Genomic DNA, 13,809 nt, shown 5'->3' on the forward strand with positions numbered 1-13,809 from the left:
CACTCACTCCTAATCACATTCTCCTGATGAAAGGGAATCCAGTCTTATTGTTGTTGTGATGGATTCTGAGTGAAACCAAGTTATGTGCACAAATATTGGGTATTGTTTGGTACAATTTGTGTGTATTCCTGGTATTATGTCTCTGTAATTTAATTTGAAGGGAATTGTAATGTAAGCTGCCATTTACTATTGGGGCCGGTGTGTTAGAGCCATTTATTTGGCTTATCTGTTTGTTTATGTAATACCTGGAAGACACAGTAGGTGGCGCACGGTACTGTGAGGTGCAGAAAATTACTAAATAGAAGACACCTCAACTACCATCAAGTACCAGTATAGCAGCCCCTCAGTGGCTTAGGTTTGTTTTGTTGTTTTTATTTTGATAATTATAAACATTGTAATGATAATTATTAATACAATAATGTATTACATTTGGCAGGTGTCTTATCTCACATTGTCGCACAATAACATTAAAATAGTGGTCATTCTGTTCAGAATTGATTCTATTAAGTGTCCATTTCATTTATTAAACCTATTTAATATTCAGTTTTATTATAAATAATTGAACATACAGTTGAATTTAGTTCATTTGAACATATTTGAACATTAAAAAAAGTAACGCAATAGTAACACAAACACAACTCTTGGGAGAAGTAACTAGCATGAGTAACGTGCGCTGATGTCAACAAAAGATAATATACCATTGTTATCAAAACTGTCAAAAAATTAGTATCTAGTCTGGCCAGTAGGGGGCAGGTCAAGTTTAAAAAAAGAATCTTAACTTCATAGGAAATAGCAACTATTCAGGAGGGTGGTTTAGTAGAATTTCAAAATAAAAGTGTTTATATGGGCCTTATTATTTGTGTTATTTTTTAATCACATTTCTAGACTCATTTACTCATTTATCGTCATGTTCTATGACTGAAGACACTGTCCGGTATTAAATGCCAGCCCTCAATTTAGGCGGTCCTGTAACCTGTAAACTTCCTGTTTTTGACATAGGGTGATAGGCGGGGTCACAACCTGGACAGTTCCCTGTCCATCATAGGGAAACAATAACAACTATCCACTCTCACTATCACACCTATGGTCAATTTTAGAGTGGCTAACGTTTTTGACGTTATTCATTTTCTTAGCTGGGTATTTGGTATTTTATTTCAAAATGCATTCTGATGTATTGATTCTTGAAGAAGTATATTATATTGTGACGTTTTATTAAATTACTGACCAGCCCTAATGTGACCACATCTGTGACACTTTAAAAACCATACTGCTCACCCCCTTTTCAACGTTGTTGTGTAACCACGTCACCTCTGACCACATTTCAAAAATTCCTGAGCGGTCAATGCTATTATAAGACAACTACTGACCTGGCAAATCACTCATTCCACACACACCACTACATTGTTCACAAAAACAGAGCATCAGGTTAACACAGTGCAGCATTTTGTGCCTCTCTGCTTCGAAAGCTCCACAACTGGGGAGTTTCCACATTGCTGTAACAGCAATCGTTGTTTTTCCCAAAAGATTCTTTGACCAGCTGTTGCAGATTGAACTCTGTGGAGTTAAAAAAAAAAGAAAAAAGAAAAAGGAAAGTGTGTATAGAGAGACTTCACACCAGGCTGCTCAAGTGTGGCAGTGCCTTCTGTTTTACACAAAAACATCCAGGGAAATAAAATGGATTTATTTTTAAACTTGCCATTTACAAACGCAGAGAGGAAAAGAGTATAAACAAACAGCTTTAAGCCATCCTAGTGATCTGCAAACTGCAAGTGAAAAGTGGGTTTCATACTTTTTCTGTATCACAATTAATAATGACTGTGATATTTTAGTGCACTGCTATAAAGTTTAAATAAAGCCTTCGAGCACATTCATCCCACACAGCATGACACTGCAGTAAAATGTCTCAATATAATTCAATGACATGGATACATCAACTCTGACTCGGTTGTAAAACTGCAAAATGTGCTTTGTGATTGGCAATATATATATTTTAATGTGGCTAATTAACTTAATACCAAAGCACGGAAGAATACTTGCCCTGGGTTATTTATTATTTTTTAAAGCAGTTACAACAACTTTATTCTAAAAATAATTTACAGTCCTAAACTCTCAAAATAAACTACAGCTGTTTAGTCTGGATTCTCCTTCATGTAGAAACACTTTGTACACATTCACGTTGCCATTTTCCAAGCAAACTACAAACACTTGCTTGCTCCAGTAAATATCAAAGCTGACTATTTTAAACTTCTTATATGGTTTAGTTTTACTGGATATGTGTGAGCTAGAACACATGGAGAGACAAATTCAGGGTGTTTCTATAATCATTAAGTAGGAATAAATGCCATAAATACATGAACAACAAGTGTGCCCTTTACAAATGCATCCAAAAGAATAAAAAAAAGAAAAGAAATGTAGAGATATGTCAGTCCCTTTAAATGCCCAGCCACTGCACAATCACATCTCTGACAATAGAGAGATCCATGCAAACATACGGTGGAAACGTCCAGCATCTGTCCAGAAAGCTCTCTGTGCTTTAGCACCGCACTGTTGAAAATGGCAGGGCTGAAGGACCCACTTCACTGAATACACATACGTGGAAAGAGAGGGTAGGTATGGGGAGTGAAGGTACTATTCAAATGGCCCCGGCCTAAATCAGGCCTTCAGAACCCGGTCTAAAAATAACAGAGAGAGCAAGACGGCAAGAGAACGAGAGGAACAGGGTCTGTCCTCACACAAGCACTGGCCACGTGGAGGAAAGTAGCACACATCCTGTGTGTTTGTGTGTGTGTGTGTGTGTGTGTATTCCCACGAGTGAAGGGGAGAAGGTTGAAGAAGGACTCAGTACATAGCATCCTCGTAAATGTCCGTCCGTAGGCAGAAGAGGATCCCTCCACCCAGCATGAAGATGGTGGCGCCCCAGCCGAGCCCGTAGCCCCAGTTGAACTCGTGATACGTCTGAAGCACCGTCCCGTCGATGAACTTGATCGGGTAGAGGACGAGAGCGCAGGCCTGCAGAACCACTGGAACCAAAACAGAACACATTCAAAGCCATTAATGCAAAAGTCTGCATAAAAACGCAGTTACTAATCAGCGATTCATGAGCCAGTTTAATCCAACAGCACAGCAAGACGTCTTCATTGTAACCCAATTATCTCGCTGCTTCCTATTTAAATACTGTTTTTCTTTCTACTGGAGAGTATTCATACTGCTGTTATCCTCCCCGTCATCACTGCCTAATCATCTCAGATTCATTATTCCTCATCCATTGTCAGTCTCAGTAAATCATCGAGCACCTTCACCACCAGTGTCTGGACAACAATGTCCCTCCATCAACACTTTATCTTCACTCATCTTGTGTCATAAATTATTCAGATACTTTGAAATGGAATAGATTCAGCCTTGAAGCATTTGTTTCCAGACTCTAAAAATAATTGGACTTTTATGGTAAATTTTACGAGGAGCACAGGGTGCTGCTTTAACAAAGGATCTGTTTTAATGTTTCGGCTTGAAATGCATTTCCATTTCCTGCTTATTGCGATGCCGCCATAACAAAAAGACAAAAACACTTTTCTTTGCATGACACATCTCTTCCTGTGGGTTTGTTCTTCGGTGGAAAGTGAGGACTCTTGTGACGTAGCGCGCCGCTCTCCACTCGCAGCCGCCGACGTCGGCAACACATTTCCACACTCAGAAGGTAAAGTCTGTGGAGTTCCTGTGACCTTGTGAAATGTGGAACACTATTCTAACAAACACAACTGCTGTTCTGACTGTCACTGAGCATTGCCGTCTACTGTCCCAGTACTTCCTTTCCGAGCACGCTAAGGTGACTCTTGAGGAAAGGACTCTCTGTAACCACGACTCCACCTTTCCTTCCTTCAGGATGGAGCAGTGGGCGTGCAGGAGAACCAACGGCAGCTCAAGAATGTGGCGGTGTTGATGAAGCCCAGACTGTTCGAGCAGCCACACTGAGGTCATATTTCTGGACAGAAAGTAAATACCACACAGCCACGGTCGATTCTGCCAAGGGGCATTTAACAAGCAGCCCTTCTGCTGCTGCTGCTGCTCCACTGTGGACTGTGTGTGCCTGTATGGAGACCTTATTCCTCGCAAGACTTTTAAAGCAATTACTCACAGGAAAGGATAACACTGCATTCCCACGCTTTTCAGTAAATGGCTAACAGTCAACCGCCATAACCCATTACATTGACGGCACAGACTGGTTCTTTGTGAATGATGTTTTCAGGGGACAGAGTTGGACAAAAATCCCTCACTTTGCTCTTAAATGTCCTTCAAAACGCAAAATAATACAAAATAATCCCGCGTTACCCTACAATACATCCTCACTTTAATGTTTGTGTTACCTCACACTATGGCCGTGAAACCATTTGGACTGCGGAGGATATTATTAGTTTACAGAAGAAATGGTTTGCCCTTTTTAGGAAATATGCTTGTTCACTCTCCTGCAGAGGAGATTCTGTAAGTGAAAGTGCTGATATCATGCAGTTACGGACGCAAGAGAAACAAAATCTGTCAGTCAATTGAATAAACGAGAAACTTCGGACATCTTCAACGCTGCCTCATCCTACTTCAGAGAACACTTAGTGTTGGATTCTGTACTTGATATGAAATGATAACAGCACAAGAGGAATCCATTGCCTGGGGATTCTCAAAGCTCTGTTGTCCATGCTTGCATTGAGCATCGACACCGTTTTATGGCAGTGATCCAACTTTGCCATTTGGTGATGCAGTAAAATGCACTTCCGTTTGTCCAGGGGCACAAAAGCTATCCATTATCTTGACTTTTTTTTATGAATGCAACCAGCAAAGAGACAAGTTGTCTGACATATTTCTGCCGCAGAAAAAAACATCAGAGGCTGCTGAAGATGCTAAAAACCCACAACAAAAGGGTTGAAGAGGAGGCATTACCATTAACACATCCAGAGAGTGTTTAGTGTCTTCAGCAGAAAGGGTTTTCAGTCATTGCTGCAAAGTGCACAGAAGTATACTGTAAACATGTGCAGTCCTGGTATGATCGCCAGTGGAGATGCTCTCTCGCTCCTGTTGCAGCCATGAACAGCCCTCAAAGCAAACAGTGCATCTCCATTTTCAAACTCATATGTAATATGCTGCCAGTTATACTGTCCATGTCTAGGAATTCAAGCAGAAGGAGGCCACACTGCTTCCTGCCAAGTGTTGCATGACGGGACTGTGTGACGTCAGCTTCCAGAGCTCGATAGCTAGGTTTCCATACTCCACTGCATTTTCAGTTCGGAATGGTAACCCCTAATCTGGTTTACTTCAATAAACGTCTGTAGTCTGGCATTATTTGTCAAAAAAGAAACATATCAGAAGTGAAAATTCTCAAGGCTGTAATTCTGGTCCAGTGTATAACATGCCAAACTGAACTAATCTGTACCAGCTGGTGGATACAGGACATAATTGTCATAATCCAGATTATTCCTTCACGAGGAATCTTCAGGAATGATGTAAAAATGCAGGAGGTGGAACATTACTTGCAATACACAACAGGACGTCTGTTTTATATAATCCAAACCAGGAACTGGGGAGAGTTAGTTTGTTGTAAGTTGTTAGTGTTTCATCACTGTTAAAAGTAAAGTAAGTACTAAGGCTGTGAGTCACTTGTACAGAGCACTGAGTTCTTTCTTATGACTGCTGAACCGTTTTATTTTAATTGCATGTTTTATAGATAGATCCTCCCCCTCCAGTGTCAAAATTTGGTTTCACCCGTAGGACTTCCTCACAAAGCATGCAGGAGAAGTGAAGTCCAACTGTGAAGCAACGCTGGGTAGAGAGTCTTGGGTGGCGTCTTGTGTTTTTTTTGTTTTGTTTTTTTCACTCAGTGACTTCACTGTGTTGGTAAGTCTGCAAATTCTGCGGCTGCTTTTTCTTGGCACATGAGCCTGCAGCTCCCCAGACTCTACATCACAGAAAAAACTAGCTCAACAAGCAAATCCCATTGAGTTCCTTCTTTTCTTCTGCATTGGAACAAAAAAAAAAACCTTCTACATGGAAATTGTTCCAGTTGTTCTGTATGTACACTTTTTGCTTGAACGTTAGATACATTATTCATACAATGTTTTGAGAAGTTGTTAGGATGATGGAGGAGGTAGAGGCGGACGTACCTGCAGTGAAGAGGAACACAGCCACGGTGCGGTAGTGCTGTCTTTGTGTTCCTCGGCAGAGGGAGATGAGGGCCACCAAAAAGGCCACCAGAGTTGCCACAGCGCCGGCCACCAGGAGCACCAGGGTGGCAATCTGCCAGTCTGCAGGGACGGGACACACGCAGGTTAGAGTGGTGCGTCCCGCTCACACACAAAAGCCTGAATCGCGGGAGTGAGTTGTTGAATGGAGCAGTGTGCTGACAAAACACAAAACAAGTGCTAATCCCCACGGAGTGAAGTGAGTGAAGCAGAACAAACAAAGGTCCACATGACACACCAGCCCGTGATCTGTAACTCGGTAGTCACAGTAACCGGATTACACGTGCAACTGAAGTGGAAGTTACAGGTCACTGCGCTGGATTAGAGTTTACAATTAAAGTTTCAGTTGCAGTGAAACACACATTTAACTTTGTCTAATTACATTTGTAAGTAGTCCAAAAACAATGTATCCTGGTCTCTGTGTAAAGTTGTTATGGTTTGAATTTGATGTTACTTGCTCCCAACCTTTTCCATGTGGGTTCAGCTGGTGGCTTTTAACAGCACATTTATTCTATTTATTTTAACTCATCACTTCCACTACACCAGAGAACTGTTCCCTGGAAACACCTACAAAACAATGTTTTTTTTCACTTTAACCGAAAACTTACTTTTTAATTTAAAAAAAATAAAGCACGAGAGTCTGAAACAAATTGGAGAAAATGTTTAATTCTTCTATTTGTGTTTGCACTGAATATCCGCGCTTTGATGTGCCACTTGTCACTGGCAGAAGAAAGCCCAACCTCAAAAGACTCGAATCAAAAGGAAAATTTGCATTTGCTGAAGCCAAACAAGCTCAGTGAACAGTCTGAGCCGGGTGTGCTCTTTCTCAGTTAGCTTCCGAATGGTAAAATACAACATTTATGATAGCGAGACATCTGAACTCCATTTGATTCAGCCTCCAGAAAATCCTTTTTTTCATCTTTGGTCCATTATGTGGTTTGATATGTGGTGTTGGCTAAAAGAGCTTCTTCAAAGAGAGGAGAAAAATGGTCTACTCACACCACAAGTACATTTTTCCATCACTAACTGAGACTAACTGTGACAGTGACACACTGCTAACTTCACCAAGGACCAACCTGAGGCACAGACGGTGAAAAAATGGCTGCCAATCGAATCTACAATATCTCAATAATGTATTGTTTGTGTTGTTTTCTAAACTGCTCACTCTTCAAACCAAAGCCCATTGATAAAATCCAGGATTTACATCATGGCACTGCCTCCATCACTAGGTTAAAATGTCGAACACATCACACACCAAACAAGGCAGCAGGAGACGTGCGGGTCAAAACATATTTTCTAAAACCTAAACTGTCCCTTTAATGCTGTTTAAAAACACACCTGCTACTGATTCTGAATGGAATCATCATGCCTGTCACATTACTTCACTCCGACGATTAACTACGGTTAAATAATCTTGGGATAGGTATGAAAATATGTGCATAATAAATCAGCTTTGCCTTGTGGTGAACTGCACCTTTAACCCTTCAATGCACCCTTTCACTGCCGATTTAATGAGCTCTGCAGACACTTAGAGCAACCGACACGCCTCCTATTCACCCCAACACATTCCACAGTTTGTCAGTGACAGTGTGAGCCTGTTCCCCTCTTTGTAGCAGAGAGTGTTAGTGACGGAGGGGAAATCTGCAGCTGAAGTCCCTCACACCTGGTGAAATGCAAACAACAAAGACCACACTACATATTCAATTTTGCTTTCAGACATCTATCCTTATTCTTTTTTACTAGTGTTACAGTCAGCTACTGTATGTTGAACCCACACCGGCCAAATGCTGGTAAATCTGCTCACTTCAAAACAGATTTCTTCCCCTGGTGGGGTGAGGAAGTGGGCTGGAGGCGTACACACTCCTATCATGTGGCTTCTCAGTTTGACAAAAGGCGACCTGGTGGGTCCAAAGCTGGCGAAGTGGATGACGGGGGAAGATGCTCAATAATGTGTCTCTGCAAAGCCTTCTGTTGTTAACCCTTTATCTGCCAGAGGAACTGTGTTTACGACTCCTTTTATTCCTCATTCCAAACATGGACGAGCATGAAAACAGATCAATAAATTAACATTTTACAATCGACTTTATATCATATCGTTGATCACTATTATTCACTCGACAACTATTACTGTGTCAACATGGTCTCAAATAGACAATATGACAAACTATCATCTTTACCAAAATAATTGGCATAATAATCTTGTGTAAAGTGGCAGCAAATTATTCATTTCATGATCCTTTAATCTGATGATTAAAGGATCAATTAATAAAAAAAAGTACTATTTTTGGCCCATTTTTTGTGCTCGAGTCAAAAGAGCTGAACTGAGCCGGACATCTCAGTGACGGTCACACGGTGACACACACGTCACTGCTCTGGTATGAGCAGAGGAAATTCATCAGCAGCGGAAGAAACTGGGAATAACTCAGCTGCTGGGGGAAAAAAAAAAGACAAACTAAAACAAACTGTGCCTGGGAGTTGATGGACAACAAATACATACGTCTTTGTTTACATCGAACACTGGATATGCTGCCTCTGCATGGTCCCAATACTGTAACAGAACCTGGACACAAACCACTGATAACATGCCTTTTTAAAACCACCTCCATCAATTGGGGCGTTGCAACACAAGGCGTAATTACTCAGCGCGGCACATATTCTGCAATACAGGATAACTGGAAAACATGTTTTCTCTGAGGAAGCGCTATACCTCGATAATGCAGTGAGTGCTTTTGGCCTGCGAGTACTCACAACTCCAGTGTCCTTGGGAGCTAAAATTGCTCGTTTTCTCTATGGACTATGGTGCAGGACAATAAGTGGGGTACAAAGTGGAGTTTTCAGATGAGACGGCTGTATAATTACAGGACAAACTGACAAGCATATTTTAAGGGATTTCTTTGTATTTTTCGCCACTGGCTGCCATGTTTTCAGTAAGAGTGATTGGTACTTTTCCACGATGCAGTTGTAGCACGGCATGACTCTACATGGTTTGGTTAGTTTTCACACACAGACACACAAACTAGTAACGGGCAAAACAGTTGTTTTCGGTGTAGCCTGTCTGTCAATATTTTAGTATCATCTCAGCTAGCTTGGAACCTCACCAGAGCAGGTGCTAAAAAAGTATCGGGTACCAGGTATTATTGAGTCGAGCTGAGCCGAGCCATGATACAACTGTATAGTGCACAAGCACCACATGCTTAAAACAACATCATGCTAAAAACAACATCATACAACCACACTTTAAAATACCCAAACTATCCCTTTAAGGTACCATCAGCCGTTTTTTGGGAGCCCCCTTTGTGTACGCCCCTGTTCATAACTCTAAATGTATAATTTGCCCCAGGAACAAAAAGTTACAAACAACTCGTCGTGAAAACATACACTGGTGGACGTGAAACAAACAAACAAACAAACAAATACACACGCAAACAACAGGCAGCGACTCCTACCAGAGGTGAGGGTGGAGAAGCAGTTCCACGGAGCCTCCTCTGTCGGTCCCCGCGCCGCGGACTGTGAGCAGGACTCCCACAGAGAGAGGGAGAAATGCTCCGCAGTGACCCACGCTGGGCTCAGCAGAGCCACCACGTCCAGACACAGAGCCAGAAACACGCAGAGCAGCGCGATCAGTTTGAAGGGTCTGAACACGTAAACCTCGTTCACGGACATGTTCACAGAAAAACACTGTCACTGAGAGATGAGCTCACTGTTCACTGGTCCACTGCCACCATAGCCTGCACTGCTTTGTCTGAGTGTGTGAGTGTGTGTGTGAGTGAGTGAGAGAGAGAGTGTGTCCAGTTGGAAAAGTTTAACGGGGACATCCGGTTAGAGCAGCTTTTCAAAATAAATGTTCTCAGGGAAGAAGAAATCAAGATTATTTTCTTTCTATATGATATAATACTATAATATATCATGTCAACGGTGGCCTTTATATCAAAGTCAATTGGGTCCTTTAAAGGTATCAAAGTACATATATATATATATCAAAGGTCTTCATAGGTCCATGATACCGCATAATATAATTTGCATTTGAATTCATACCAATATTAACATAACTGTGAACTATTCCTCTAAAACCAACGTCTGAAACTCAGGGTTGGATTACATGTTGTAATGTGGTAATAATCCAGCAGATGGCAGTCATGTAACATTTTTCTTAGACTAGAATAGAACGTGTTGCCCAGCCAGAGCAGGAAGATTTTCTTTGCTCACACCATCAGATAAATACATAGAATAACAATAATACATGTAAAACAGATAATAGAGAAACATAAAATCAAACTAGATTTACCTGAACCTGGTCTAATTCTCTTGAATTTACTGTATTCCACCTTGTGGAATGATATTCTGGTGAACTAATTTAGCGCGAGAACAAATGGATAAACATGATTAAGTAAAGTGGGACAATCAAACCAAAACACTCATGCTTACTGTATTCGATTATGCTTTTTTTGATAGGGCACCTTTAAAGTGTTTACATAAGAAAAATCCATGGTTTCAAGGTGGTGGTCTAACATCATAACATGCCCATCTTCTTCATGGTTTGATGTGTTGTGGGTTCAGAGATGGTCTCCTTCAAACCTTGGTTTATTTGTTGCCTTGCTATGAACACAAAACTCAGGCATCAACAAGGCATTTTCATCCCCAAAACCACTGCTCACAGGATATTTAGCCCCTTTTCAAACCACTTTCTGTAATCCCTAGAGATTGTTGTGCTTGAAAATCCCAGACAATCAGCATTTTCTAAAAATGCTCACAAAGTACCACATTCAGAGTAACTTTAAATCACCTTTCTTGATGCTCTTGACCATGTCTACATGCCAAAATGGATTATATTGCTGCCATGTGATTGGCCAAATAATTATTTGTGTTAATAGGCAGTTGAAAACATAAACCTAATAGTGATTTTCAGTCACAACAATCAAACGGCTGTTGACATTTCAGATGTTTGAGAATGAACCACATTTAAAGACTTCCTTTTTTTCCCTTCAATAAATATTTGTGTAACAGTTTATGGAAATGGAAGAGAAGAGAAACACTGATATTATTATTACAATATAAAGCGTTGTTGTTATTTGTGAATATTTGGAGCACAGTGTAAAGTGCAAACACAACTGATCCGAGTAGTTTAATTTGAAGCTCTATTGCCTTCTTGCCCTGTTCGGTTTGATTCTACCCCTGTCATTTAGAGCCTAGATTAGGGGTTTTCAGTGAATCGAACATAATGAGAGTTTCACCCTTTTTTTAGTCCTAATGGCACTACCAAGCTGCCAGCAGGACATCTCTGTGTGTGTGGTGGTAGCCTGTCTACAACTAGGCGTATCCATGGACCGAGCATTGCTCAGTTCCTTTAAATGCCCCTCCTCCACTGCCAGAACAGGCACAGTGCTCTGTCATCCTCCTCCAAAAGCCCCTCATTAGAAAATCTGCCGAGCAGACAAAGCTACTTGAGTGGGCACAATGGTGACTCCCCACGTGTTGACATGAAAGAACATAAAGAAAATCCAGGTCATGTTGTACTTTTTTTGGATCCTCTTTCCCTAATTCTAACCTGTCTTGTCTGAGCGGCCCACATTTAAACGTGTCTTATTTCACCCTCCATGTTTTGTTCTAGGAGTCACCTTCGGATGTTCACACTGCACTGTATGATTACCATGAGACAGCAGATGGAAGGAGGGTGAGATGATGAGAAAACGGCAAAACATATGAGGATGGTGACACTTTCCGTGATTCAGCAGCGGTTTAATTGACAACGACGAGCCTGACAGTGTTTCTGAGGGGGAAAAGGCTCCTCTGTGGACTTCTCATCACATGACGTCATCCTGTGTTGCTCATTGTGCTCTTCTTGGAGAGGCTGCAGCTGATTAGGCTCAAAAAGGAGCCTCTCAAGGCCTTTGCAGCAACAAATAAGCTTCCATGGCAATGAGACATTGTTTAAAGATGCTGCCAGTACTGCACAGGGTCTGCTCTGCTCATCTCTTTTGTTACGGGAAGACCATCATCACACCATGATGAGTCATGCTGTGTGCAGCGTGTGTGTAGAAATGTAATTTTAACAATTTTACGTAATAAAACACTCATGGACCAGGATCAATATCCCATGCAGGCTGATTTTAGAGTGTTGTGGAATCTCAGTGATTCATATCCAAACTCTTTTCATTGATGTTACTCTGCAGACATGAAAGTCACATACAAGACCCCTAAAGTTATAAATATGAACCGTCATATCTGATCTAAATCAGTATTGAGTCTAGTGATCATAGCCTTACTGAATTTCTTTCCCTCATGATTCATGACACTGGAGGCATCACAGAGTCGACTCACCTTGGACCCTCAGCCTGTTGTGAACCAAACAGCTGGGTTGTAAGTGTCCCACTGAAGGTCATGTTGACAGATTGGTGTTGCTGAGGACAACAGTGTGTCTCTTCTTGCTTTCTGTGCTTCAGATTTACTTGTCAGTGATGTTTCCAGTTTAATGTTTCACCCCGGAGACGACTGCATTCTTGCTGCATCATCATTGCAGTCACTACTGTCACCATTAGTCATCATTGAATCATCACTTCTGAATCACAACACACTGGAAGAGAGGTGACCTAATATTCCAATTCAAAGGAGAAACATTCACATTTCATTGTATAAACTTTAATTTGTCACCTCAAACGTGAATCCCATTCATATTAAATTCAATCCCAATTTCACGATGACATTTATTTATAAAAACACCACAGTGTCTGTGCTCTATATCCAGATCCACAGTCTGGATATTGGCTCCACAGTCACTACAGTCCCACTGTGTTCCAGAGTGTCCACCTGTCTCTCTGTGGCTCGTCCACTCAGGGCCTGTCTGCCAGCTTGTGGACATCTGTTTACTTCCTCCGCCATCAGTCGTCATGGCTGCAAAACCCCCCACAATATCGCCACAAGACCCCTCCCCTCCCCTCTCAGCCCCTCGCCGGCCGGCCGGTCCTTCTCCACCCATCTCTCGTGTTTCCCCCCTCACACCAGCTGTGAACCACTTATGCTTATCCTGCAGTCCACGTCGCCCTGTAATGTCCACAGTGAGCACACAGCTCTTTCTGAAAGGCCAGATTTTCATTATTTTGAGGATTAAACAAGCAAATTGTGACCGTCAGAAAGGCAAATGCAGCTCTGCAAAAGTCATTTACAGATTTAAATTGACATCAGCATACAAAGCAACCTTGACATATTTATGTCTTGTCCCTGTTGCCCTGGAAACCCTTCGTAACCTCACTTGAATCTTGACATAAGCTGCATTCTCTCCAAATTCTCTCCAAGGATAGAATTGAGGATAGCACATTAAACACAGGTCCTCAGTGACAGGAAGTAAAGCTGGGACGACGCAGCTCCACCTCACATCCTGACATTTGCTGAGCAGAATTTAAATCACTTCACACTCTCTGTTATTATAAGGGCAGTTGACAGTAATGACAGTAATGAAAGCACTTTGAGGTGATGTCAGTTTGCCCATGTTGAATAATTTCACCACGTTGGCAAAATTTGTCATTGGCATGATTATTGTAAAAGTAGTAAAAATCTCTCTCTAGAGCATGATCTCAAACTCAAATGACCTGGG

The 13,809-nt window shown here is 41.6% G+C and overlaps 1 protein-coding gene across 1 annotated transcript; it reads right to left on the reverse strand.

The window, feature by feature from the left end:
• Nucleotides 1-1,666: 1,666 nt before the first annotated feature.
• LOC131459002 (transmembrane protein 47-like) lies at nucleotides 1,667-10,113 on the reverse strand. The gene is made up of 3 exons (XM_058628419.1): nucleotides 9,668-10,113; nucleotides 6,144-6,284; nucleotides 1,667-3,020 (listed from the first exon to the last, which is right to left on the reverse strand). Exons 1-3 carry the CDS (start codon nucleotides 9,882-9,884, stop codon nucleotides 2,839-2,841), a joined length of 540 nt encoding a protein of 179 aa, XP_058484402.1. The 5' UTR covers nucleotides 9,885-10,113; the 3' UTR covers nucleotides 1,667-2,838.
• Between the last annotated feature and the right edge of the window lie 3,696 nt (nucleotides 10,114-13,809).

Source organism: Solea solea, chromosome 4 (genome assembly GCF_958295425.1).
Source record: "Solea solea chromosome 4, fSolSol10.1, whole genome shotgun sequence".
Classification (NCBI taxonomy): domain Eukaryota; kingdom Metazoa; phylum Chordata; class Actinopteri; order Pleuronectiformes; family Soleidae; genus Solea; species Solea solea.

What these genes read in the sequence shown, in the direction of transcription:
- LOC131459002 (XM_058628419.1), bottom strand. Translation starts at nt 9,884, where the DNA reads ATGTCCGTGAACGAGGTTTACGTGTTCAGACCCTTCAAACTGATCGCG. An exon ending in CTTCTCCACCCTCACCTCTG is followed by an intron (nt 6,285 to 9,667) that starts GTAGGAGTCGCT and finishes CCGTCCCTGCAG; the next exon opens with ACTGGCAGATTGCCACCCTG. An exon ending in TGTGTTCCTCTTCACTGCAG is followed by an intron (nt 3,021 to 6,143) that starts GTACGTCCGCCT and finishes TTTTGGTTCCAG; the next exon opens with TGGTTCTGCAGGCCTGCGCT.